This window comes from Sorex fumeus, unplaced genomic scaffold (assembly GCF_029834395.1).
Source record: "Sorex fumeus unplaced genomic scaffold, SorFum_2.1 ptg000007l, whole genome shotgun sequence".
Taxonomy (NCBI): Eukaryota; Metazoa; Chordata; class Mammalia; order Eulipotyphla; family Soricidae; genus Sorex; species Sorex fumeus.
In genome coordinates this window covers 48,060,943-48,086,579 of record NW_026606064.1, presented here as the reverse complement: position 1 = coordinate 48,086,579, position 25,637 = coordinate 48,060,943, and the positions used below count along the sequence as shown (strand labels likewise).

The following is a 25,637-nucleotide window of genomic DNA, read 5'->3' as shown; positions in this document are numbered from 1 at the left end:
TACTAGAGCTATAGTTTAATCACAACATTTCTCTCATAAAGAGAATAATGAGGACATAGTTCTTTTTCTTAAATCCATTTTAACTGAGGGAATGGGATTTACAATACTGTGAGCCATACTTTCCATGTGTACATCATACCCAAACCACATCACCATCGGAGAGTCTGTTTCTTTCCACCAGTGTCTCTTGGACATAGTTTAAAATTGACTTCTACATTATAAATCATCTTAGTCTGCTTCTTTTGTTTTCCATCTTCCTAGTTCTACCTTCAATCATAATTTCATGATCGATAGATGGTTTAGTATTCTCAATTTCATACTATTAGTGGTATGATTTTCATTTGAAGGTTCTATCCTAATTCTTTGGCAATATCCATCTTCCATATGTTCCATATCCCCTAGGTTGTTTTCTTCTGACAAATTTCTTCTGTTAAATAACATTTCTTGTTCTCATATCATTCAATATTGTGCTCATCAACAGCACAAATATTTAACATTAGTAAAATATGTTATGTATTTTTTCTGACTTAACCTTTTTTTATAGTTGCCATCTTTTTATTTATTTATTTATTTATTTATTTATTTATTGAATCACTGTGGGAAAGGTTACAAAGCTTTCAGGTTTAGGTCTCAGTCATGCAAATATCAAACACATTTCCCTTTACCAATACTTATTTTTTACCATGAAGAACCCCAATAAAACCCCACACCCCACCCCTCCCAGTCCCTGTGAGGCAGATGAATTCTAGTTAACACTCTATCTGCTTTGGTTAGATTCATTGTTTCAATAAAAGATTCACCACTATTATTTAGAGTTTACCCCCCCCCAATCAGACGTGCTGAAAAAGCATTGTGAAGTGATTTGCTTTCTACAGCTGGGTTCAAGAATTAAATGTTGTTTTTGGATTTCTGCTATTTTACCTATTGACCCTGGAAGTATTTCTACTGAAAGTCAGATAGTTAATAAATTGGTTTCTGTGTTCTGGCGTCGTGGCCGTGCTGGAGAGCCGCTTGTGGGGGGCAACTGGTGGCCTCGGTAGGGCGTGAAGGGCAGACCAAAACGTCCCCCCTCCCATGAGGTTTTAGTTGCCCCCACACCCCCGGCTCATACCTGCTGTCCACAAGGCTCCCATGCGGCCGCCATCTTTCTGTCCAGAGAGGAGAGGGCGAATGGGGCAACACCCTTTCCCCTCCGGCAGACTTGATGGCCTGGATTAACGCATAGTCCTTTCACTTTTCTGCTCCAAGCTGCCAGGTTCTGCATTAAGTCCTTGTGCTTCTGGGGCTGTGGCCGTGCTGGAGAGCTGCTCGTGGGGGGCAACTGGTGACCTCGGTAGGGCGTGAAGGACGGACCAGAACGCCCCCCTTCCCATAAGGTTTTAGTCGCCCCCACACACCCCGGGCTCATACCTGCTGTCCACAAGGCTCCCATGTGGCCGCCATCCTTCTTTCCAGAGAAGAGAGGGCGAATGGGGCAACACTCTTTCCCCTCCGGCAGACTTGATGGCCTGGATTAACGCATAGTCCTTTCACTTTTCTGCTCCAAGCTGCTGGGTTCTTCATTAAGTCCTTGTGCTTCTGGGGCTGTGGCCATGCTGGAGAGCCGCTCGTGGGGGGCAACTGGTGGTCTCAGTAGGACGTGAAGGACGGACCGGAACGCCCCCCTTCCCATGAGGTTTTTGTCACCCCCGCACCCCCGGCTCATACCTGCTGTCCACAAGGCTCCCATGCGGCCGCCATCTTTCTTTCCAGAGGGAGGAGGGCGGAAGGGAGCAACACCCTTTCCTCTCCAGGCAGACATGATGGCTTGGATTAACGCATAGTTCGTTCACTTTTCTGCTCTAAGCTACTGGGTTCTGCATTAAGTCCTTGTGCTTCTGGGTCTGTGGCCGTGCTCCAAACTTAACTCTGATTTTCAGGGAGAAACATTGGGTGATTTACTTCCCATTGATCACTTTGTATATACAGAGATGTCGCGCAGTCGCTTATGTGGCCGCACGGTTTGGAGGAAAAGTCCCAGTTCCCGCATACTCGAGTTATGCTTGTGGAGGCTTCTGGTCACCGGGGTTCCATCTGGGGGAGGGGGATGCGGCACCTACCCCATCTGGGACTTCCCGGTGATCTCGGCTCTTTTTGGAACTTGGTTTCTTCTCCGGGAGCTGTGGAGCCAGCCCTCCATGTGGCTCTCTACGGCAGTGTGCTGTAAAGATCTTAACCTCCCTTTGATTGCAATTATATTCCAACTCCTTCACCAACTAGTCTAATTAAGCACTTTGAAGGCTTCAATTGTGATTGTAATATTTATAATTATAACAGCATGAAATATACTGCTCAGAATATAGTGAATTTATTCATGTTTAACACAAAATCTTATTATAAAATGCCACAAAATATGCAAATAAGAATAGCAATTATTACATATTTTAGTGACATCAAATTAAATCAAAGAAAATATTTTGGGGAACTAATACTAACAAAAAATAACAACAGAAGAATACTTATATTCACCTATAGTTTGGATCCAGTATCTTCACACGAAACACATACATTCCAGTATGGTCCATTGGCCACACTAAATGGTTTTTGTTAGTCTTGTTGATAATCTCATATGGTTGATTTAAGTCTTCTCGTTTTCCAGAAAGAGAAAAACAGTGCCTATAGTTCTGAATAGGAAACAAACCAAAAAAAATCATGATAATTTTATGACTTTAAAAAGCAAATCGAATACATCACGGGCGGCTCTGCCGTGCGGGCAAGATACTCTCAGTAGCTTGCCGGGCTCTCCGAGAGGGGCGGAGGAATCGAACTCGGGTCGGCCATGTTGGCTGCGTGCAAGGCAAACGCCCTACCGCTGCACTATTGCTCCAATTATGCTCTCGTCTTTTGGAAAATTATTTACAGGTGTAATGAAAATTATTTACAGGTGCAATTATTTACAGGTGTAATGTATAGGTTCATGAATTTTTAGTAACATACAGTATTTTGAGAAGTTATATCAGGTTAAAGTTGTTAATAAGCAAAGCTTAGTGAATGCAAATTCTGTATTTTTATTTGTATTTAATAATAAATTAGGTCATTGACAATATGCATAGATTATTTCCCTTACTCAAAAAAGTGACAGAATTTGATTCCTCCACCCCTCTCGGAGAGCCCGGCAAGCTACCAAGAGTATATCACCCACAAGGCAAAAGCCTGGCAAGCTATCCTTGACGTATTCAATATGCCAAACACAGTAACAAGTCTCACAATGTTACTGAGCCTGCTTGAGTAAATCGATGAACAACAGGAGGGCAGTGAAAATGACAGTGACAGTGAAATAAAAAAAGCAGAAAAGCCATCCATGTAGCTTAGTTTGGTACAGAAACTATTTTATTCATAACAGTCAAAATAGTATATGTACAAATTTTGTCTTCTTCTAGGGCTTTTATTTACACCATTACCACTATTATACTGCTGAGATTTAATATACAAACTAGAAAGAATTTTTAAATTTTAATATACTGAACAATCTTTGAAAAGCACAAGTGAAATGAGCCTTTCTTTTACTATCCTTATTAAAACTAAGAAAAAAAATACTTAAAATGTACATATTACTGACCTAAAAGCAAAATGGTACTTCTGTTTGTTTTGTTTTTTTATTTTCTAAGTCCTGTGTGCTTTCACATCCTATTTAAAGGAATCCACTTCTATTCATTTCTATCATCTGTCAAGATGGCAGGCTGGGGGTGGGGGGCAGATAGGAAAGAGAATCTGAGAACACTGGTGGAGAGAGTAGTGCTGACACATTGTATGTATAAAACCTAACTATTAATAACTTTGTAAGTCACAGTGCTTTAATTTTTTTAAATAAAATAAAAAACCTTTCCCCTATATTTTATTATGCCCAGAAGTTTTTACTGTCATCATTCTTGGCTCATCTCCTGGTCATATATTCTCTGCATGGATGAATTATTTCAATAGAATCTGAAAGAGTAGCTACTATTTGATTTATTCAAATTTTATTTTTTAATTTTCTTCACGTACTCCCTACATTTCAATACAGAGGTATTGCTAATACAATATTCTTTCCCATTTTTTACTTGGTTTTGGAGAAAACAGGAATAGCTTGTATAATCCCTTAATTTGGTTTTGTAAACTGGAATACTTAGGCTGTCGTGGGGTCACTCTTGGTGATTCTTGGTAAACTGAACTGCTGGTTTAATTCAGTGGCATTTGGATTCTGGGTGCTGGGGTACCTGGACCATCCCAGTTGTGCTCAGCTGCCTTCAGGGTGGTATCCTGTGGTGCTTAGAGAACATTAAAGATTGGACAAGACTTGGTCACATGCGAGATACTAGACTTAATCCCCATACTATATCTCTGGCCCTAGGTCTCTCATATACATATACGTATATATGTATATATATATATATATATGTATATATATATTCATGGGGCTAGAATGACAGCACAGCAGATAGGGCATTTGCCTTGCACGTGGATGACCCAGGTTCGATTCCTCTGCCCCTCTTGGAGAGCCCGGCCAGCTACTGAGAGTATCTGGCCCGCACGGCAAAGCCTGGCAAGCTTCCCGTGATGTATTCGATATGCCAAAAACAGTAACAAGTCTCACAATTGGTTGTGAGACGTTACTGGTACCCGCTCAAGCAAATCAATGAACAACGGGACCATTGCGCTACAGGACAGTACTATGTTCATGGGTGGAGCGATAGCACAGCAGGTAGGGCATTTGCCTTGCACGTGGCCGACCTGGGTTTGATTCCTCTGTCCCTCTTGGAGAGCCCGGCAAGCTACCGAGAGTATCCCGCCTGCACGGCAGAGCCTGGCAAGCTCCTCGTGGCATGTTCGATATGCCAAAAACAGTAACAACGAGTCTCACAATGGAGACGTTACTGGTGCCCACTCGAGCAAATTGATGGACAACGGGAGGACAGTACAACAGTGCTACAATGCATATATTCATGCCAGCATTTCTAACTGTGAAATTTTGGAAGGAAAATATTATCTTAACACTTAAAATGCCTAAATTTCCCATAGTAGGTTATTTTACTTTACATAAATCAATCAATAGAATTGTTTTTGTGATTTTTATCCCTAAAGTATTTTGTGATCTTCTTTAATTGAACTGTTTGGTTAACCGCTGAATAATTCTTTTCAGTTTTTTCTTCTTTCCTTTATCTACTAATTCTAGCCTTTGCAGACTGTTCTACCCCTGGAATACTTGGTACTTTTATAAAACCGTATGTTGGGTGTGGACTAATAAAAGCAAAGTGAAATTAATTTTTAGTGCATCTTAACTTGAAACATGATACATCATTGGGGGTGGAGGGTCTTTTTGGGTGAATATTAGCTTGACTTGCAAACATCTACATTAGTTAACACTAACTTGGTTAATTCATAGGATCATGAGCTTAATCAAAAAATACAAGGCATACACTAAATACATGTCCAAAACTGGACAATATTTCCTCCTCTTTTTAATTAAATCACTGTGAGATACACAGTTACAACACTGTTCATGATAGGGTTTCAGTCATACAATGTATCAACACTCAACACCTGTGTACATTTCCACCACCAATGTTGCATTTCTCTCTCACCACTTCTCCCCAGCCTGCCTCAGTGGAATATACTTTCCTTCTCTCTCTCTCTCTCTCTCTCTCTCTCTCTCTCTCTCTCTTAGGCATTGTGACTTTCAATACAGGTACTGAAAAGTTATCATGTCTATCACTTTATCTCCTTTCAGTACTCAGTTCTTGTCCAGAATGATCATTTCCAACCATCATTGAATGAGGCATTATTTTCATCATAACAATATAGGTGTATGTAAGGAACTATTCACCTATCATATATATTTTTGTATTTGAACACTTGGAGGTATTGTTAATAATTGTTAATTTCTCACCTATTTATGAATGTCTGACATACTCTTTCTGTATGTTACTCCTGATATTTCCTGTTAAATTATCAGATAGTTTTCAAATACTTCCCTTTTTATTCCGTAAAAAAACATGTTTTCAAGTGTTTAATTATTTAGAGTGCCTTTTAAAAATACTTTATCATTGAAGCACTGGGTTTTACAATACTGTTTGTTAAACTTATAATACACACATTACATAATTCCAACACCTCACCTATCGCCAAAGTGCCTGCTTTTCTTCACCAATGTCTAAGCTATTAAGGGTCCCTTCCATAATATCTCTTAAATAGATAAAATTTTCACTTATGATGACTTCACCCATTTGTTGTTCCCTAGCAATTAAAAAACAATTGACAAAGTTATCTAGTCTCTGAGAAAATACATATTCCCTAGCCTCACAAATTACACTGCATTTCTAGACATAAACTTCTCAGGCTAGTAGACCAGCCATGTCCCCAAAGCCAAATTCCATCTGTACCAAATGAATGTTGCTAATTATTCAAAATTCACATTCTTCATTTCTTTTTTAAGTCTAATATTGTCTTGAAACCTGTAAAAATGATACTTGGCAGTCTTTATAACTATATCTCAGATCTTTTATAAAAGTGTCATTTTCATCATAGAATTGAGGCTATCTAGTCATGAGTATAATGTGAAAAGTCAAGGCTATTTCATTTTATATACATATTTTAAGAAATGTCTAATACCATATTATGGCATTAGACAATGAACCCCTACAGTAAAGGCAATCTTGCTTACCAGGATATAATTGCCTTCTATATTATGTTCAGATTCCAGACAGTACTAATACTTTAAGTGATGAGACTTGTGTTTTTCATACAGCAAAATTGAACACTTAGGTCCAAGCATAGGTAATCAATATCTTTCTAGTATGCATCAAGTTTTCTTCTTTGGGGCATTGTCAGGGGTGGATTCTGGGCCACAGCTGGCAGTCCTCAAAGTTACTCCTATACTCTTGACTATATTGTTTATATATTATATTACACTCCTGGTGGGCTGGAGCGATAGCACAGTGGGTAGGGCATTTGTCTTGCACATGGCCTACCCAGGTTCGATTCCTCTGCTCTTCTTGGAGAGCCCAGCAAGCTACTGAGAGTATCTCGCCCGCACAGCAAAGCCTGGCAAGCTACCTGTGATGTATTTGATATGCCAAACACAGTAACAAGTGTCACAATGGAGACGTTACTGGATCCGCTCGAGCAAATCAATGAACAATGGGAGGACAGTGACAGTGATACTCCTGGCAGTGCTTGGGGAACAATGTGCAGTGCCAGAGATAAAACCAGGGTCAGATGCATGCAAGGCAAGTGTTTCAATCACTTTACTATCTCTTCATCACTGTTTAAGTGGCTCCATTTTTTTCTTTTAAATTTCAGGCACTGTGATTAACAATATTGATTCTGGCAGGGTTTCTCTCCATCAGAGTGTTAGCTTCCTTCCACCATGTCCCAGTGATCCCCATCTCCCATATTACTCTCAACCCCCCAACAGTAATGTGCTTCATATTAAAGACCAATTCTAAGCCTTGCTGCCTTTGAGTTTTTGTTGTTTCTTTACTATATGATTTTATGTACGACATATACTTCACTCAGCATAAGATTCTCTAGACCCATTCAGGGTCTGTAATTCACAAATCACATGATTTTGTCTTTTCTTATAGAGGATTAGTATTCCATTGTGTATATATACTACAGTTTCTTTATTCAGTCATCTGTTGTTGAGCATGTGAGCTTTCTTTAGACTTTGGCTACTGTGAATAGTGCTGCAATGTACATAGGAGTGGAAATGTATTTTCTGAAGAGAGTTATTGGGCTCTTGGGATAAGTGCTAAGAAACAGAATTGCTGGATCAGAATGGAAATAACTTCCTCCTTTTTGGAGAAGTGTCCATATTGTTTTCCAAAGAATGGATCAGTCAACATTCTCATCAGTGGATGAGGGTTCCTATTTCCATTCAGTGGCTCTTAAATGTCATCTTCAAATAATAAATACTAGCAACATCTGAGAACTTGTTAGAAAGATATCAAATAGCTACAAAAAATTCTCAGACAGCCATTCTTGGCTGAGATACCCTAGGCACTCCGGAGAGGGGCAGGCCAGCGCCCACCCAAACAAAGTCCCAGCAGTTGCTGGTTCTCATTCTCCAAAGTTGCTGCCATGCCTCTGGCTGAACTCTGTCCTCTTGGGACTGAGCCTCACAGAGAAATTAACCTTCTAAAAAACTCAGGTATGTGGTCCCTGTGGCTGAAATTGCCAGGTTTTCTCTGAGATGGGATAGGTTACCGCCCCCCCACCTACCCATATTTATCAAAGCCCAACAGTCATGCCCAGTAAAAATTTAACTCCAACTTTTCCACCCAGTTAAAAATTCTGGATTTCCTGGAGTGACATCTCCAAATTCTACAACATTTTTTTAAAATTTTATCTTAGGCACTGTGATTTACCATATTGTTACTGATAGGGTTTCAAGCCAGCAACATCCCAACACCACACCTTCCACCATTGGTGAAGGACACAATGGTGTGTGCTTCTCTCCACTATTGTCTCGGGGTCCCTCTAACAACTCTCTCCAACTCACCCCGATTAGTTATTAGAAACAGTTTATAAGATAATATTTGTTTTTTACCTCTGGTCCCCACGCATCTTCTAATGGAAGGCTCTCGTTAAACTCAGTCATTGACTTCCATGTCTGGGCTTCCCTCAAACAACCACTCTGTTGAAATATTTATATTATTTATTTATAATATTTATAATATTTGTTTATGTAGTGAGGTCAACAGTCATAGTGAGGTATGAAGTTGAACTCCTCAAACATCTATCATTTTATAAACCAATTGTAAGTCAATACAATTTTCAATTTTTCTTGGAGGGGATTTTGGGCCACTCCTTAAGGTCCTCAGGAATTACTCCTGGCTCTGTACTCAGGAATCACTCCTGGTGGTGCTCAGGGGATCTTAGGGAAAGCTGAGAATTGAGTCTGGGTTGGCTGTGAGCAACGCAATTGCCTTATTGACTATACTATCTCTCTTGTTCTACACTTTTATTATTTAAAGTGTTTCCTGTTTATTTCTAAGAATTTAATATATTTTGATGCTATGAAAATTGTACATTTAAAACATTTTGCTGTTTCAATGTTAGCTGGCATATAAAGAAATAACTGACTTTTGTATATTGATCTTGTTAGAACTCAAAAAATAATTTAAAAACGTTTCCAGCTTCACTGGAATTTTAATCAACATAAAAATTGTGCAATGTACTATCATAATGTTAAATATATATTGTGAAGTGATTACCACAGTAAAGTTATTTAACATATATATCAACTCACATAGCTATTTTATTGAGATCACTTACAGTTCTCATCTCATCATTACATATGATGAGAACTTAGCACCTCTTAGGTACATAATAATATTATCTATAGTTAACTTGTTATACTCTCTCAAAACCTATTCTACTTAGAACTGGACATTTGTACCTTTTGGCCAATTTTAGTTTCCCTCCTGCACTCCTTGTAAGCAAGAATCTATGTTATTTCTATAAGGTTTTTTTTAATAAGTGAGGTCAGTTAGCACAAAAACCACAATATTTATTCATGTTATGAAAAATGACAAAATTTCTACCTTGCATGGCTGAATATTCCATCATATACACAACAAATGAACTCTGTCTCTCCAGACACATGATATTTGGGTTTTATTTCCATCTCTTAGTTATTGTAAATGATTTTTCAATGACCATGAAGGCACAAATATTTATTTAAAAGAGCAATTTCATTTTCTTTGGATATATATCCAGAAATAGAATTGCTGAGTGATATAAAAGGATTCTCTTATTTCCACATTCTCACCAGCACTTGTTATTTTTTAAAATTTTATTTTAATCATCAGGATTTATAATATTGTTATTGATAGGTCTAATGCATACAATATTCCAATACCACACCCTCCTCCAGAGTATCCACTTCTCTCCAATATTGTCTCAGGGTCCCTCACTTAACATACCCTCACCCTGCTGTCCCTCCACCATGGTAGGATCAGTTTTTAGACCAGTTCTCAAGTCCCATTGCCTTTGGCCATTTGCTGTTCCCTTCCTATTTTTTTCTAATCTACATATGAGAGAGAGAGCATTCTTTATTTATCCTTATTCTGGCTAACTTCACTCAGCATCATACCCTATCGCTTCATCCACGTACCAGAATATTGCACCATTTTTTCCTTTTCTTATAGCTGGATTGTATTCCATTTTATATATATGCATATATATACATGCACACACATACATATATATACACACACATACATATTTCTTATCCAGTTGGACATTGGTTGGTTCTATATTTTGAGTACTGTGAATAGTGTTGCAATCAACATAAGAGTACAAATGTCTTTGTTTTGTTTTGATTTGGGACCACAACTGGCAGTTATCGTGGCTTATTCCTGACTCTGCAATTATGAATCATTCATGGGGGGCTCAGAGGACCATATTGGTTTCTGGGGGTCAAGCCTGGCTTAGCTGCATGCAAGGCAAATGTCCTCCCTGCTATACTATTGCTCCTGCCCCAAGTGTCTTTTTGGAATAGAAATTTTGGACCTTCAGGTAAATAGATGCCCAGAAGTGGAACTGCTGGATCATGTGGAATTTTAATTAAGACTTGTTTAATTTTTATATGGGTTTGCATATTGTTTTCCAAAATAATTGAACCAGTTGACATTTCCACCAGTAGTGGATGAAGGTTATTTTTTCCTCGCAGACCTAACACTGGTTGTTTTGTTCTTTTTTGATGTGTGAATGATTAACAGGTGTTAAATTATATCTCATTGTTTCTATTTGCTTTTCTCTGATAAGAGATGCATAATTTTCATCTACTACTAGCCATCTGTATGTCCTCTTTAAGAAAGTTTGGTTTATATCTCTTTCCAATTTTATGAGATTTGTTGTTGTTGTTGTTGTTTTTCTGTTTGGTCTTGGGGGAAGAAGCACACCCATTGGTGCACAGGTCTTACAGGCAATTGCCCTGTCTGTTGCACTATCTCTTCAGTTACAAGTTTTATAAGTATAAAAGTATAAGTATAGCTTGAATTCGAAATGCCCGCCTGTCCTTCACCAACTACAAAACCAAGATGACTGCCCTCCGACATCATGATGGATCTATCACATCTTCCAGAAGGGCAATGGAGAAGATTATTCATGACTTCTACTCAGATCTCTTTAATAGCCACGTCCACTTGCCCACATACCACATACCACATGATGGATATGTCGTTCCCAATGTTCTCCCTTCCGAAATCCAACATGCCATCTCGTCGGTAAAGAAACAAAGAGCACCTGGCCCAGACAAGATCAGACCTGAACACCTGAAGAACTTACCATCAGTACTCATCAATACATTGGCTCGGCTCTTCACACGCTACCTGTCTGAATGCAAGGTTCCATCCCAATGGAAAACCAGCAGGACTGTACTACTATACAAGAAAGGAGACATCCATGACATTGGCAACTATCGCCCAATCTGCCTATTGTCTGTCATCTACAAACTATTCACTCGAGTCATCCTGAATAGGATTAGCAGAACACTAGATGAAGGACAACCATGTGAACAAGCTGGATTCCGAAAAGGATTCAGTACCATCGACCATATCCACACGATTACTAAGCTCATTGAGGTTTCTCAGGAGTTCAAGATGCCGCTCTGTCTAACGTTCATTGATTTAAAGAAGGCCTTTGATTCTGTTGAGATGGAAGCGGTCATGGAAGCCCTAGCCAATCAGGGCGTACAAACTCAATACATCAGGATCCTTCGTGAACTCTATTGCAGATTCACTACCAAGATCTCACCATTCTACAAAGAAGTAATCATCCATATCAAGAGAGGGGTTCGGCAGGGTGATACCATTTCACCAAAACTCTTCAGTGCCACCCTCGAGAACATCATGCGACGACTGGAATGGGAAAGCATGGGAGTGAAGATAAATGGTCGGCAACTACACCACCTCCGCTTTGCTGATGACATCGTTCTAACAACACCAAACATCAGCCAAGCAGCACAAATGCTGAACGACTTTGACCGTGAGTGTGGAAAGGTCGGACTATGGCTGAATCTTACGAAGACAATGTTTATGAGAAACAGCCTTGTTCCTGACGCTCCATTCGCTCTCAACGGAATAACCATCTCTGAATGCAACAGTTATATATACCTCGGTCGAGAAATCAACATGATGAGTGACCTGGCACCTGAGTTGCGCAGGAGGAAGAGAGCGGCTTGGAATGCCTTCAAGAGCATTGAAGAAATAACTAAAAGGACAAAGAACCTCCAGCTACGAGCACATCTCTTTGATTCCACTGTTCTTCCTGCATTAACATATGCCTCAGAGACCTGGACCCTACGAAAACGGGATGAGAACGCTATTCGGGTCTCTCAAAGAGGAATCGAAAGAACTATGCTTGGAATATCACAATTCACTCAAATGAGAGATAGAATCCGGAGTTCTGATCTTCGTCAACGCTCAAGAATCAGGGATGCTGTCTCATTTGCCAAGACATCAAAAATCAGATGGGCTGGACATGTAATGAGGTTTATAGACAACCGCTGGACTAGAGCCATTACTAATTGGATTCCATGGGACATCAAAAGATCACGTGGACGCCCACCTACAAGATGGTCAGACTTCTTTGTCAAGACCCTAAATGATCGGTTTGAGGCTCTGCATGTTCCTAGAATGAACAGATACCATTGGGCTACGCTAGCACGCAACCGGGATGAATGGAGACGTTACTGGCACCCACTCGAATAAATCGATGAATAACGGGGATTAAGTGATTAAGTGATAGCTTGAATATTAAGTCTTTGTCAGAAGAGTCGTGGAAAAATATTCTCTCATTTTTTTTATATAGGAGTACTGCTACTTATTCAGCCACTGGTTAGCTGATTGAATTGTGCATGAAATCCACCTTACTTTTTATTTTCATTTTTTATAATTTTATTTATTGAATAACCATAAGAGCAGTTACAAAGCTTTCGGGTCTAAGTCTCGGTCATACAATGAAACATCCATACCTTCACCAGTGCCCATTGTGCAGTCGAGGGACGAGAGCGTTTGGTAGCCGAGAACCGTTCCCCTGGTGGGCCCACAGCAATGGATGGACAAAGGACCGGGGAACAGAGAAACAGGGCCCCAGACTGGTTGGTAGTCTATTTCTCTCTCCTCTCCAACACAGACTCTCCCCTTACAGCACAATCATAGTCAGTTTTGGTCGCAGTCCCAGTCATCATAGTTCCCTTATTCTCATCCTCATAGTCCTTAACTAGTCCCTATCTTCATCATCGTTCCCACCATCCCCTTACAGCAAAGTTATATAGAAATCGTGAAGTTATATAGAATAGGTGGGGTTGAACATTGTTATAACAACAAACAGATGTAAAGCCACTCTTTCAGGGGAAGGTCTAGGAGATTAACTCAAGGACAAAATTTCATCTGAAGGTTCAACACTCTAGATTATTAGGAGATCTGCTCAAGGGTGGGATTTCATCTAGGGTGTATTGCTTTCTCCTTTACTCAGCTAGTAATCCATTTAAAAAATCATAGTGAATTGGGGCTGGAGTGATAGCACAGCAGGTAGGGCATCTGCCTTGCACACAGCTGACCTGGGTTTGATTCCCAGCATCCCATATGGTCCCCTGAGCACTGCCAGGAGTGATTCCTGAGTGCAAAGCCAGGAGTAACCCCTGAGCATCGCCAGGTGTGACCCAAAAAGCAAAAAAAAATCATAGTGAATTTACTTCTTATAATATTTCTAGTCATTTTGTATGAACACAGTAATAGATATATTAAGCTTAAAGGTTGGCTCTTCCTGGGGACATCTCGCTATATATTCCAGATCATAGTTTGCAGGCCAGGTTAGTCTTTCCTAACCCCCACCAGGGTTCTTATTCAGTTACTTCTTTTTGGGTCATGACAGAGTTTGTCCCATGACCATGCTCTTAACTTATACTTATGGTGTTTAGCTTGTCCCCTTTCCAATGCCAGGGTAGCTTTCAGCTTGCCCTGGGTCCGTCAAGTCCCTTTGTTGAAATCCTCCTTTGGGGGTGTTAGAAAGCAAAGGCAACTGAGGTTTAAGTCAAGTAAATATTATGGATGCCCAGGAGTAAATATTATTTGGAATCAATTAACTCCCATCTTACAAAACCGTACCATCTACTCTCTTCCTGTGTCTATACAAAAAGGACATTGCTAAACCATACAAATGACATAAAGGAAAGAGAAAAAGCAATATAGAATTATTAGTGCTTGATGAAATTGGGTGTGTCTCAGGAGCACTGTTGTGGGAGTAACTCGATATACCTAAGTTCCTTGAGGGAGGAGCAAGGACAATCCAATGTTATCCAACAGTTTTTGACTATTTTTTTGATCTCTGTAATTTTTATATTCTGGCTATCAACTGTTTATCTGATGTATTGAATCTAAGTACGTTTAACATTCAGTTAGTCTTTCAGTTTCATCATGCAGAAAATCTTTAATTTGATGTAATACCATTTAGTTTTAATTTGTTGCCTTTGTCAGTGATATCAGATCATTGAAGACACTGTTGAGATACAAATCTTGGACTGTTCTGCATGTTTTTACTCAATGTACTCTATAGTTTTTCAGCTATATATCAAGGTCTCTGATCCACTCTGAATAACTTTTGTGTAAGGTATGAGAAACAGATCCAGCTATACTTTCTTACACGTAGTTACCCTGTTTTCCCAGCATTTGTTGATGAGGCTATCTTTAGTCCATTTCATGTTCCCAATTCTGCCAAAATTAACTATATATGGGGTTTTATCTTTGGATATTTGATTCTGTCCCCCTGATCAGACAGTCTCTCTTTATTCCAGTACCATGCATTTTTGATTATTATAGCTTTATAATACAGTTCCAAATTAGGTAATGAGATATCTCCCAATTTCTTATTTTTCAGTAAGGCTTTGGCTATTTAGGGTCTCATACAATACCACAAAACTTTATTTTTCATTTTTTTAGGTACTAGAAGAATGTTGTCTGAATTTGGATGGGGACTAAGTAAACATAATAGTTTAGGTAGGATAGTGATTTTAACAATAGTCACTCTTCCAATAGATGAGTACTGGATGATTTTTTCATTTCCCAAAGTCTTCTCTCTCTTTCTTAAATGATTTAAAGTTATCATAGCATAGATCTCCTCTTACCTCCCCATAGTGGCACACTTCCCACTGAAGACCCATTCTCATGTTCTTTTTTTATATTGCCTTTAAGCATTTTTTTGGATAGACACAGAATGATCTCTCTCATATGCAGGGCATGAAGAAACATAGCTGGGGAATAATAGTGTCTTTTACTGTACATAGCTAACAAGTTTTATCATTCTTGAATAACATAGATTTAAAATATAAATACATGTCAAATTCCATGTGAAATTCTATTTAAATACCAAAGTGTCATACTTGAGCCATACTGTTATTGAAGCTATAGTCCTTTCTGCCATGTATTTCCCACACTATGAAATTTACATGAATATCTTCAACATAACCTTCTTCATTGTATCTGTAAGAAAGAGCAGACATGAAAATAACAATTTAGTACCTATTAGAGAAGTTCAGGCACTAGAGAGATAGCACAGTGGGTAGGACATTTGCCTTCCATGCAGCCAACATGGCCGAACTGAGTTCGATTCCTCTGTCCCTCTCAGAGAGCCTGGCAAGCTACCAAGAGTATCTTGCCCACACGGCAAAGCCTGGCAAGCTACCCGTGACGTATTCGATATGCCAAACACAGTAACAAGTCTCACAATGTTACTGGGCTCTCTCGAGAAAATTGATGAACAACAGGAGGACAGTGACAGTGACAGTGACAGAGAAGTTCAGAGCTCCAGCTTTTGAGTCAGAGGAGTTTAGATTTAAATCCCATATTTATCACTTAGTAGTTTATTGAGGGAGTTACTTGAACTCTGGAAGCCTCGGTTTTTAAAATTTTAAATAATATAAAATATTAACAGTACTTATTGTATGGGTTTTATTCACCTCTATAAATAAACCTAATGATAATGAGTCAGAGCAATTTTCACTTCTTTAACTATTGAAACCATAAGTTCTTTTCACTTTGATAGAAACCATATGTGTATGGCAATGTATGGCAGCCAAGGCTTTACGTTATCAGCTTAAAGCAGGGGAAAAGATAGAAGCGGGTGACGACTGAACAAAGGGCAGAACCCAGATCCCCTGGAATTATTAATCAAGAAATATTCACTAGAATTAGGAAATTGAATCAAATAATTACTATGATGAGAAGTGAGGTGCAGCATTACTCCCAGGAGGAATCAACACAGCTGAAGGTCAAAGGAATAGCAATATGTTAAAGATGAGGTACACTGAGATAATAACAATGGAAATCATAAACGCACTAGATGTGGGAGGATGATCAAGCATGCTCATGTCTAGACAATAGTAAAAGATATCAGTATACAGTCCAATAAGATTTCCCTTTACCAGAAACAAGAACCGATTACATACAACTGTTTCACTGAGCTTGGAAAATTTACCTTAAGTTAATCAGTTTTTTATTTTTTTTTATTTTTGGGCCACACTCTCTGGTGGTCAGGGTTTACTCCTGGCTCTATGGTTAGGGATCATTCCTGACAGACTTGGGGGACTATATGGGGTGCTGGGGATCAAATCCATGTGCAAGGCAAACATGCCTTTAAGAGATGCGTGACTTCAGGCTATTTCTATTTTTCCTGCTACTATATGAAAATAGGGACTTAAGAACAAAGCTAAAGTCCAGTTTCTGATCAAGTCATGTCTTTGCATTCAAGATTGTGACTGTAAAAATGGTAATATATCTTTATACTCCGTTAGATAAAGCCCATTTTTATGATTGAAATTATCCTTTATATCCTGGGACTTAAATTTCACTTTGGACCTTGGCATTATACAAGTTGCCTTTGTGTCAGAAATAGTTTTTGTTTGATACTTGTGTCTATCAAAACCACTAGGTCTTTGACAATGTCTGCTTATTCAAGGTTGAGCTCTCTGCTTGAACTGATATCATTCTACCTGGCTTTTTAGGTATGCTTCAATTTGCTATTGACTAACCCTTGTTACAAAAGCAGTAAGTGTAACATTATCAAGAATTGGGCAGAAATGTTATGTATCAGAAAGCAGTACTTCAGAAGCTATTCTATTTCCATCTTTATTCATTTTAAAGAGTTAGAGAGAGATAATCTCAGAAGGCCAGCATGATTAGTTAGGGGATAGTGTAGTGGTCTTTCCTTTTTCCTGGAGCAGAAGAGAGGTCACAGTGAACTTTCAAATTCTAGTGAGAGCCCTGGTGCCTCTCCAGAGGAAAGTGCACACGTGTGAAAACACACAATAAAGCAAAGTTTCAGAGATTTAGAAGATATTTTAGTAAAGCTCTAATTCTCAGAACTTTGAAATTTTCAGTGTTGCTTGATTTACTCTTCTGTATTCTTGAATTGGGCTGGAGCGATAGCACAGCGGTAGGGTTTTTGCCCTCCATGCAGCCAACATGGCCGACTTGAGTTTGATTCCTCCGCCCCTCTCGGAGAGCACAGCAAGCTACGGAGAGTATCTCGCCCGCACGGCAGAGCCTGGCAAGCTACCCGTGACATACTCTATATGCCAAACACAGTAACAACAAGTCGCATGATGGAGACGTTACTGGGCCCGCTCGAGCAAATCGATGAACAATGGGAGAACCGTGACCATGACCCATTCTTAAATTATTGTGAACTAATTGCAGAGACAGTTTTATTTAAATAAAAATATTTTTTTCTTTCAGGTACATCAGTGGTGTTAAGGAATGATTGAACTAAGTTTCCAAACCCAGAATCAACAGCACTGAAATCATGAGACCCAAACGCTAATAATCAAATGTGAAAGATGCCTGTCAAGATGGCAGGCTGGGGCTGGAGCAGAGTACAGAAGAGGGAACTTGGGAAGACTGGTGGAGGGAAGTTGACACTGGTGGCAGGATTGGTGATAGAACACTATATGTGAAAAATCCAACTATGAACAACTTTATAACTCACAGTGCTTTAATAAAATAAAATTTGGGGGTAAATCTACAAAATAAAATTGGAAAGGATAGTAAAGATAGCAATCACACTCAATGAAATGAACACCTCACCAAGAATACATTATCTGGCTAAACTCTCACTCAAACTTGAAGGAATGATACACTATTTCATAGATAAACAACAGCTCAGGAACTTCATAGACTCAAAACCAAACTTAAAAGAAGGACTAAAGGGGCTACTGTAAGAAAAGAAAACCCCCTTCAAGTACAACAAATCTCTACAGAAAGATGACACAAAACTCCATGACAATAATCTCTCTCAATGTCAATGGTCTAAATGCACCAATTAAGAGACACAGAGTGGCAAAATAGATCAAAAACTGAACCCAACATTCTGCTGTCTATAAGAAACACATCTGAACAGTCAGAGCAAACACAGACTCACACTCAAAGGATGGAAAATGATCCTTGAAGCAAACAACTCCCTCAAAAAACCGGGATCACTATATTAGTGTCTGACAACATATATTTCAGGCAGAAAACGATTTGAAGGGACAGAGAAGGTCATTTTTTAATAATCAAGGGATATGTATACCAAGCTCCTGGAAGAGAACAAAGCAGAGTCTCCTACCCTGTGCCTGACTGTCCTCACCAGGGCCCAGCAGCTGAAAACCTCCAGACCAGCCACAACCATGCTGAGACCGTTCTCCACACGCATGAAAGTATGGCAGAGGAACAAAGGCATGTGGGTCCCGGGGCTGAGATCTCCAAGCCTGCTTGGATCAGGGCTGAGCATCCTCCACCCAGATCCTCCATCTTCCAGTAGGCGAGGTCACACCCACCAACTGCCCCCCAGTGCCGTGTAATCCCATCAACGGCCAAGACAACGGCCAAGACCCAGAGACTATAAAACCCAGCTCCCGGAAGCGCGCGGCCGCGAATGCCTTATTATCTCATTCTTGCTTTTGACAACCAGGCAGGTCACCGAATGTAACTTGCCCACACGGAAAAGTCTGGCAGACTCCCCGTGGCGTACACAATATGCCAAATACCAGTAACAATGATGGGTCTCATTCTCCTAACCCTGAAAGAGACTTGAATGTGGCACTTTTTAGAGTCTCAGGGCTAGGACGAAGGAAACGTTACTGGTGCCTGCTCGAGGCAATCGATGGACAACAGGATGATCGTGATCATGATGTACAGCAGGAAGAAATCACTCTTGTAAACATATATGCACCCAATGAAGGACCACCTAAATAGTTAAAACTACTGCTAACAGATTTTAAGGAGGACATTGGTAGCAACAAAATAGTAGTTGGAGACTTCAACACCAATTTATCACCTCTGGATAGATTAGCAAGATTAAAACTTAGCAAGGAAGTACTGGATTTAAGGGAAGAAATAGAAGAGAGAGGGATAATCGATGTATACAGGGCCTTCAATCCCCAAAAAAACCGAATACACTTTTTTTCCAGTGCACATGGAACATTTTCCAAGATAGATCATGTGCTGGATCATAAAACATACCTCAATGCACTGAAGATAGTGGCTAATCACACACAGATGTGGAGAATCAAATCAAACACCTGGAAATTAAACAAATCAACGTTGAACAATGAGTGGGTTAGGGAGGAAATCAAGGAAGAAATCAAAAGATACCTGGAAACAAATGAGAATGAAGACATGAGCTACGAGAACCTGTGGGACACAGCTAAAGCAGTATTAAGGGGAAAATTTATAGCTCTGCAAGCATTTCTCAGCAAGCAAGAAAGGACCCACATAAATAAATTGACTTCCCAGCTCAAGATCTTAGAAAAGGACCAACAAAAAGACCCTTAACCAGCAGAAGGAAAAAATAATAAAACTTAGAGCAGAAATTAAAGACATGAAAACCCCCCAAAAAACAATCTGAAAGATCAATGAAACCAAGAGCTGGTTCTTTGAGAAAATAAATAAGATTTATAATCCACTAGCAAGACTCACAAAGAGAGAGATAACCGTAATAAACCGAATCAGAAATGAAAAGGGAGACATCACAACAGAAAACAAAGAAATTCAAAAGATCTTCAGAGATTACTTTGAAACTCTGTATGCCACAAAACAAGAGAACCTAGAATAAATGGACAAATTCCTGGATTCCTATAACCTCCCAAGGCTGAACCAAGAAGATTTGGAATACCTGAATAGACATATTACTATCAAGGAAATTGAAACTGTAATCAAAAGTCTTCCCAAAAACAAAAACCCAGGTCCAGATGGATTCACTAACGAATTCTTCCAAACATTTAAAAGGAACATATTGCCAGTCCTTTTCAAGCTTTTCCAGGATATCAAAGAAACAAAAATACTCCCAACCAGTTTCTACGCAGCACATGTCACCTAATACCAAAGGCTGACAGTCACCACAAAAAAAGAATGTTACAGGCCAATATCCCTGATGAACACTGATGCAAAGATCCTCAACAAAAGATTAGCAAATAGAATCCAACAACTCATTGCAAAGAACTTACTCCATGACAGTTGGATATATTTCCGGGGATGCAAGGATGGTTTAACATTCTTAAGTCAATCAACATGATCCATCATATCAATAAAAAAAAGATAAAAAACATGATCACTATTAATAGACACAGAGAAAGCATTTGACAAGATCCAGCACCCATTTATGATGAAAATTCTTACCAAAATGGGTATTGAAGGAACTTTCCTCAATATAGTCAAAGTCATCTATCACAATCCTATGGCAAGCATTATTCTTTTTTTTTTATTAGTGAGACATCATGAGGTACAGTTGTAGACTTACAAATTTTTGTGCTTGGGTTTCAATTATACAATGATCAAATACCCATCCCTCCACCAGTGCCCATTTCCCACCACCACGGATCCCAGTATCCCTCCCACCCGCATCCCCCTCATCCCACCCTGCCTCTGTGGCAGGGCATTCCCTTTTGTTATCTCTCTCTTATTGGGTGTTGTGGTTTGCAAGCATTATTCTTAATGGAGAAAAACTAAGAGCCCTTCCTCTAAGATCAGGGACGAAACAAGGATTTCCACTCTCTCCACTGCTGTTCAATATAGTACTGGAAGTACTTGCAATAGTGGTTAGGCAAGAAAAAGATAGTAAGGTCATTCAGGTAGGAAAGGAAGAAATCAAGCTCTCACTATCCACAGATGATATGATACTATACTTAGAGAGCCCTAAAACCTCTACCAAGAAACTCCTAGAAACAATAGACTTGTATAGTAAAGTTGCAGGCTATAAAATCAATACCCAAAAGACCATGGCTTTCCTATATGCAAATAATGAGGGATAAGAAAGCAAATGAAAAAAGCAATCCTGTTCGTAACCATGTCTCAGAAAATCAAGTACCTCGGAATCAGCTTAACTAAGGAGGTAAAGGACCTGTACAAAGAAAACTACAAAATGCTACTTCAAGAAATAAAAGAGGACATGAGGAAATAAAAGCACATCCCCTGCCCATGGATTGGGAGAATTAATATTGTCAAAATGGCAATACTTCCCAAAGCATTATACAGATTCGATGCGATATCTATAAGGATACCCATGAAATTTCTTAAAAGAAATGATCAAACACTCCTAAAATTCATATGGAACAACAAACCCCCAGGAATAGCTAAAGCAATTCTTAGGAAAAAAGAAGATCGGAGGCATCACCTTCCCCAACCTCAAACTCTACTACAAAGCTGTAATAATTAAAACAGCATGGTATTAGAACAAAGGCAGAACCGCAGAACAATGGAACAGGGTTGAATATCCTGAAACACCCCAAAAATATATAATTATCTAATCTTTGATAAGGGAGCAAGAAATGTGAAGTGGAGGAAGGAAATCATCTTTAACAAGTGGGCTGGCCAAACTGGACAGCTACATGCAAAAAAATGAGCTCAGACCCCTATCTAACACCATGCACAAAAGTAAGATCAAAATGGGTTAAAGACCTCAACATCAAACCAGAATTCATAAGATACACTGGAGAAAAGGTTGGCAAAACTTTCCACGCCATTGAAGCTAAAGGTATCTTCAAAGATAACATGCCACTGACCAAGCAAGTGGAAACAGGGATAAAAAATGGGCCACAGAGGCAGGGTGGAATGAGGGGCATGCGGGTGGGAGGGATACTGGGATCCGTGGTGGAGGGAAATGGGCACTGGTGGAGGGATGGGTATTTGATTATTGTATAATTGAAACACAAGCACAAAAATTTGTAAGTCTACAACTATACCTCACTAAATAAAAATTTTTTAAAAATGGAACTATCTTAAATTAAGAAGCTTCTGCATCTCAAAAGAAAACAGTGGCCAGAATATGAAGACAGTCTACAGAATGGGAAAAGATATTCACCCAATACCCATCTGATAAGGGGTTAATATCAAGAATATACAAGGCACTGGTTGAACTCTACAATTAGAAAACATTCAATCTTATCAGAAAATGGGGCGATGAAATGAACAGAAACTTTCTCAAAGAGATTCGAATGGTCAAAAGGCACATGAAAAAAATGCTCTTCATCACTAATCCTTAGGGAGAAGCAGATCAAAACTACAATGAGATACCATCTGACACCACAGAGACTGGCACACATCCAAAAGAACAAAAGCAACTGGTGTTGGCATGGGTGTGGGGAGAAAGGGACTCTCCTTCACTGCTGGTGGGAATGTCAACAGGTTCGGCCCTTTTGGAAAACAATATGGGCGTTTCTAAAAAAATTAGAAATTGAGCTCCCATTTGAACACTTCTAGGAAAATATCGCAGAGATGCAAAAAGTACAGTAGAAATGATATCTGTGCTTGTATGTTTATTGCAAACTATTTACAATAGCCAGAATCTGGAAAAAACCCTAGTGCCCAAGAACAGATGACTGGTTAAAGAAACGTTGGTACATCTACACAATGGAGTACTATGTAGCTGTTACAAAAAATGAAGTTATGAAATTTGCATATAAGTGGATCGACATGGAGAGTATCATGTTAAGTGAAATGAGTCAGAAAGAGTGGGACACACATAGAATGACTGCATTCATATGTGGAAGATAAAGCTGGAGCGATAGCACAGTGGTAGGGCGTTTGCCTTGCACGCAGCCAACATGGTCGACCTGAGTTTGATTCCTCCGCCCCTCTCGGAGAGCCTGGCAAGCTACCGAGAGTATCTCGCCCGCACGGCAGAGCCTGGCAAGCTCCCCGTGATGTATTCGATATGCCAGACACAGTAACAACAAAGTCTCCAATGGAGACATTACTGGGCCCGCTCGAGCAAATTGATGATCAACGGGAGGGTCTTTACTTTACTTACTTTACTTAAAGCAACATAATGGGAGACTAACATTCAAGGATAGTAGAGATAAGGACCAGGAGGATTCCCCCATGACCTGGAAGCTGGCCTCACACATGGGGGAGGGGAAAGGCAGATGAGATAGAAGGATGTTTGGAAGGCTCATTCTGGACAGGTGATGCATGCTGAAAGCAAACTTTAGATGGAACATGATGGCCACTTAATACCTGTATTATAAACCATAACACCCAAAAGGAGAGAAGGAGTACAAAGGAATGTGCCTGGTACAGAGGCAGGGAGGAGGAATGGAGTGGAGGTGGCTGGAGAGATACTGGGAACATTGGTGGTAGAGGATGGGCACTGGTGGAGGGATGGGTACTCGACCATTGTATGATGGAAACGTAATCACTAAAGTGTGTAAATCTGTAATTGTATTTCACAGTGTTCCATCAAATTTTTTTTAAAAAAAGATTGCAATCACATTTTTTTTCTGACAGGCTAGAATTCTGAGCAGAATAGATGAAATTTAATAACAGTCAATATAATGTCCTATATCCCCCAAAAATAAAATAAGAAAAGTTCTTAATTGGACTCTGAGAAGACATCACAAAAGCAATCTATTATAGTGTCATCTAGTAGCAGTAACGATCAATTGAATGACATAATTTGGGGCATTTATCTTTGATTATTTTTTCTTGGGTTTATTTTGTCCATTGAGAACATGTTACAAAAAATTACCAGTATAAACATAGAGGAAATACATAATGTCACTAGCAAGCATCTATCTTTCCTATACTTTTATAGCATCTAAATGGCAGTCCTATTTTACTTTTGGAACTGGGAGGGAGACACTTACTAAAGGACAGAAAATCCTCCATGAACTGGACTCTGCCTAGTTTGATTCTGATTTGATTTTGATTCTTCATACATGTTTTCAATTATAGATAGCTCATTGTATTAACCATGTCTTCTATTTTATTAGAAAGCTGACTGGAACTGTGCAGACAGACCATGTAGACTCAATTCCTCCATGGGTTAACTAATTACTTAGAGACAAAAAATAAGTTTCTCAAGGCTGTGTGCAAATCAATTCAGAATCCATACCTTGACCACTTACATCATTAGCTATCACACTCTTCCAGATAGCCTTGATAACCTGATTGTCCTGCCCTGCTAATCTGGGGATCAGGTACTAGAACTCCACCTGTCCCTATAAGCCCAAGGCCAGCTACCAGTCAAAGACAACACCTATACCCTGAAGCTTGAGGAAATTCAATTCAAACTGGTCAAACTTACCTGTACTCATTCAGTCCTTCCCTCAGAAAATATAATAAAATACCTTGTCCAGGACTAAAAATGTCTCTAATGAATGAACAGAAAGATTTAGCCATAATGGAGGTCATTGACCACACTAGCTAGCAATGCCAATGGAGTGGTGTAGTGTGTGTAGGGGGGTGGGGTATTTGGGAATAGAAATAGAATAGAATAGAAAATTTAGTGGCAGTAAGTAATGAGTAGTAGCTATAAGAAAGACAACAGGGGATTTGTGTGTTTGTGTGTGTGCGTGTGTGTGGTGTGTGTATGTGTGTTTGAGAGATAGACAGACAGAGAGAGAGAGAGAGAGAGAGAGAGAGAGAGAAACCAGCAATTTGTAATTTGTAGTGGGAAGAAAAGCTGACAATGTAAGGAAAGAGATCATTTTAATTAGAAAAGTTTGGGGATCTAGTCAGTATGGAGGGACAGATCTTAAGATATACACATTGTATGTCTATTATTGTAGGAAGACATGGTTCATAGGTACGGATGCTTGAAAATAGATATGGTGGAAATTTGTGGAAGGTTGTTTTCTAATAGATTTATTAATTTCATTATTATCTTCTTTCTCCTCACTATTCAAATCTATATTTATGTTACCTCTCACCTATGATGGTCTTCAGAGTTAAAATTCCTGCTTCATGCAGTCATGATTTTTTTCTTACAAATGATTTCTCTTCTTTGTCCTTGTGATATTTTAGTCATTTTCCCCTCCCTGGACAAACAATGTAACTGACTAGTTGGTCTCCCTATTTATACTTGTTTTCCTGAAAATCTTTGACCCCACAAACAGAAAGCTTTGACTAAAATTTTAATGTCTGACACCCATGAATTTTTCTTCTAGTAGTTTATCATAATGATATATCTGAACTGGTTTCTAAATATGGACATAAATAGATATTCACCACAATTTTTTCATATATCTAGCTTTGGGGCCAAGTAAAACATCAACTTTCTCAAAACTTTCAAGCCTGGAAGAGAATTATCTCAAACCCAAACTCCATGAATTAGCATTGGAGATTAAGCAATCACTGGCAATG

The 25,637-nt window shown here is 39.3% G+C and overlaps 1 protein-coding gene across 1 annotated transcript in view; it reads right to left on the bottom strand.

Annotated features, from left to right (window-relative positions):
• CATSPERE (catsper channel auxiliary subunit epsilon) overlaps positions 1–25,637 on the bottom strand; it is a 104,031-nt gene that overhangs the window by 6,654 nt on the left and 71,740 nt on the right. The window contains exons 10-12 of the mRNA XM_056106987.1: positions 15,404–15,503; positions 8,567–8,653; positions 2,509–2,663 (exon numbers count right to left, since the gene is read on the bottom strand). Of these exons, the coding sequence (XP_055962962.1) occupies positions 2,509–2,663; positions 8,567–8,653; positions 15,404–15,503 (342 nt within the window). The remainder of the gene's footprint in view (positions 1–2,508; positions 2,664–8,566; positions 8,654–15,403; positions 15,504–25,637) is intronic.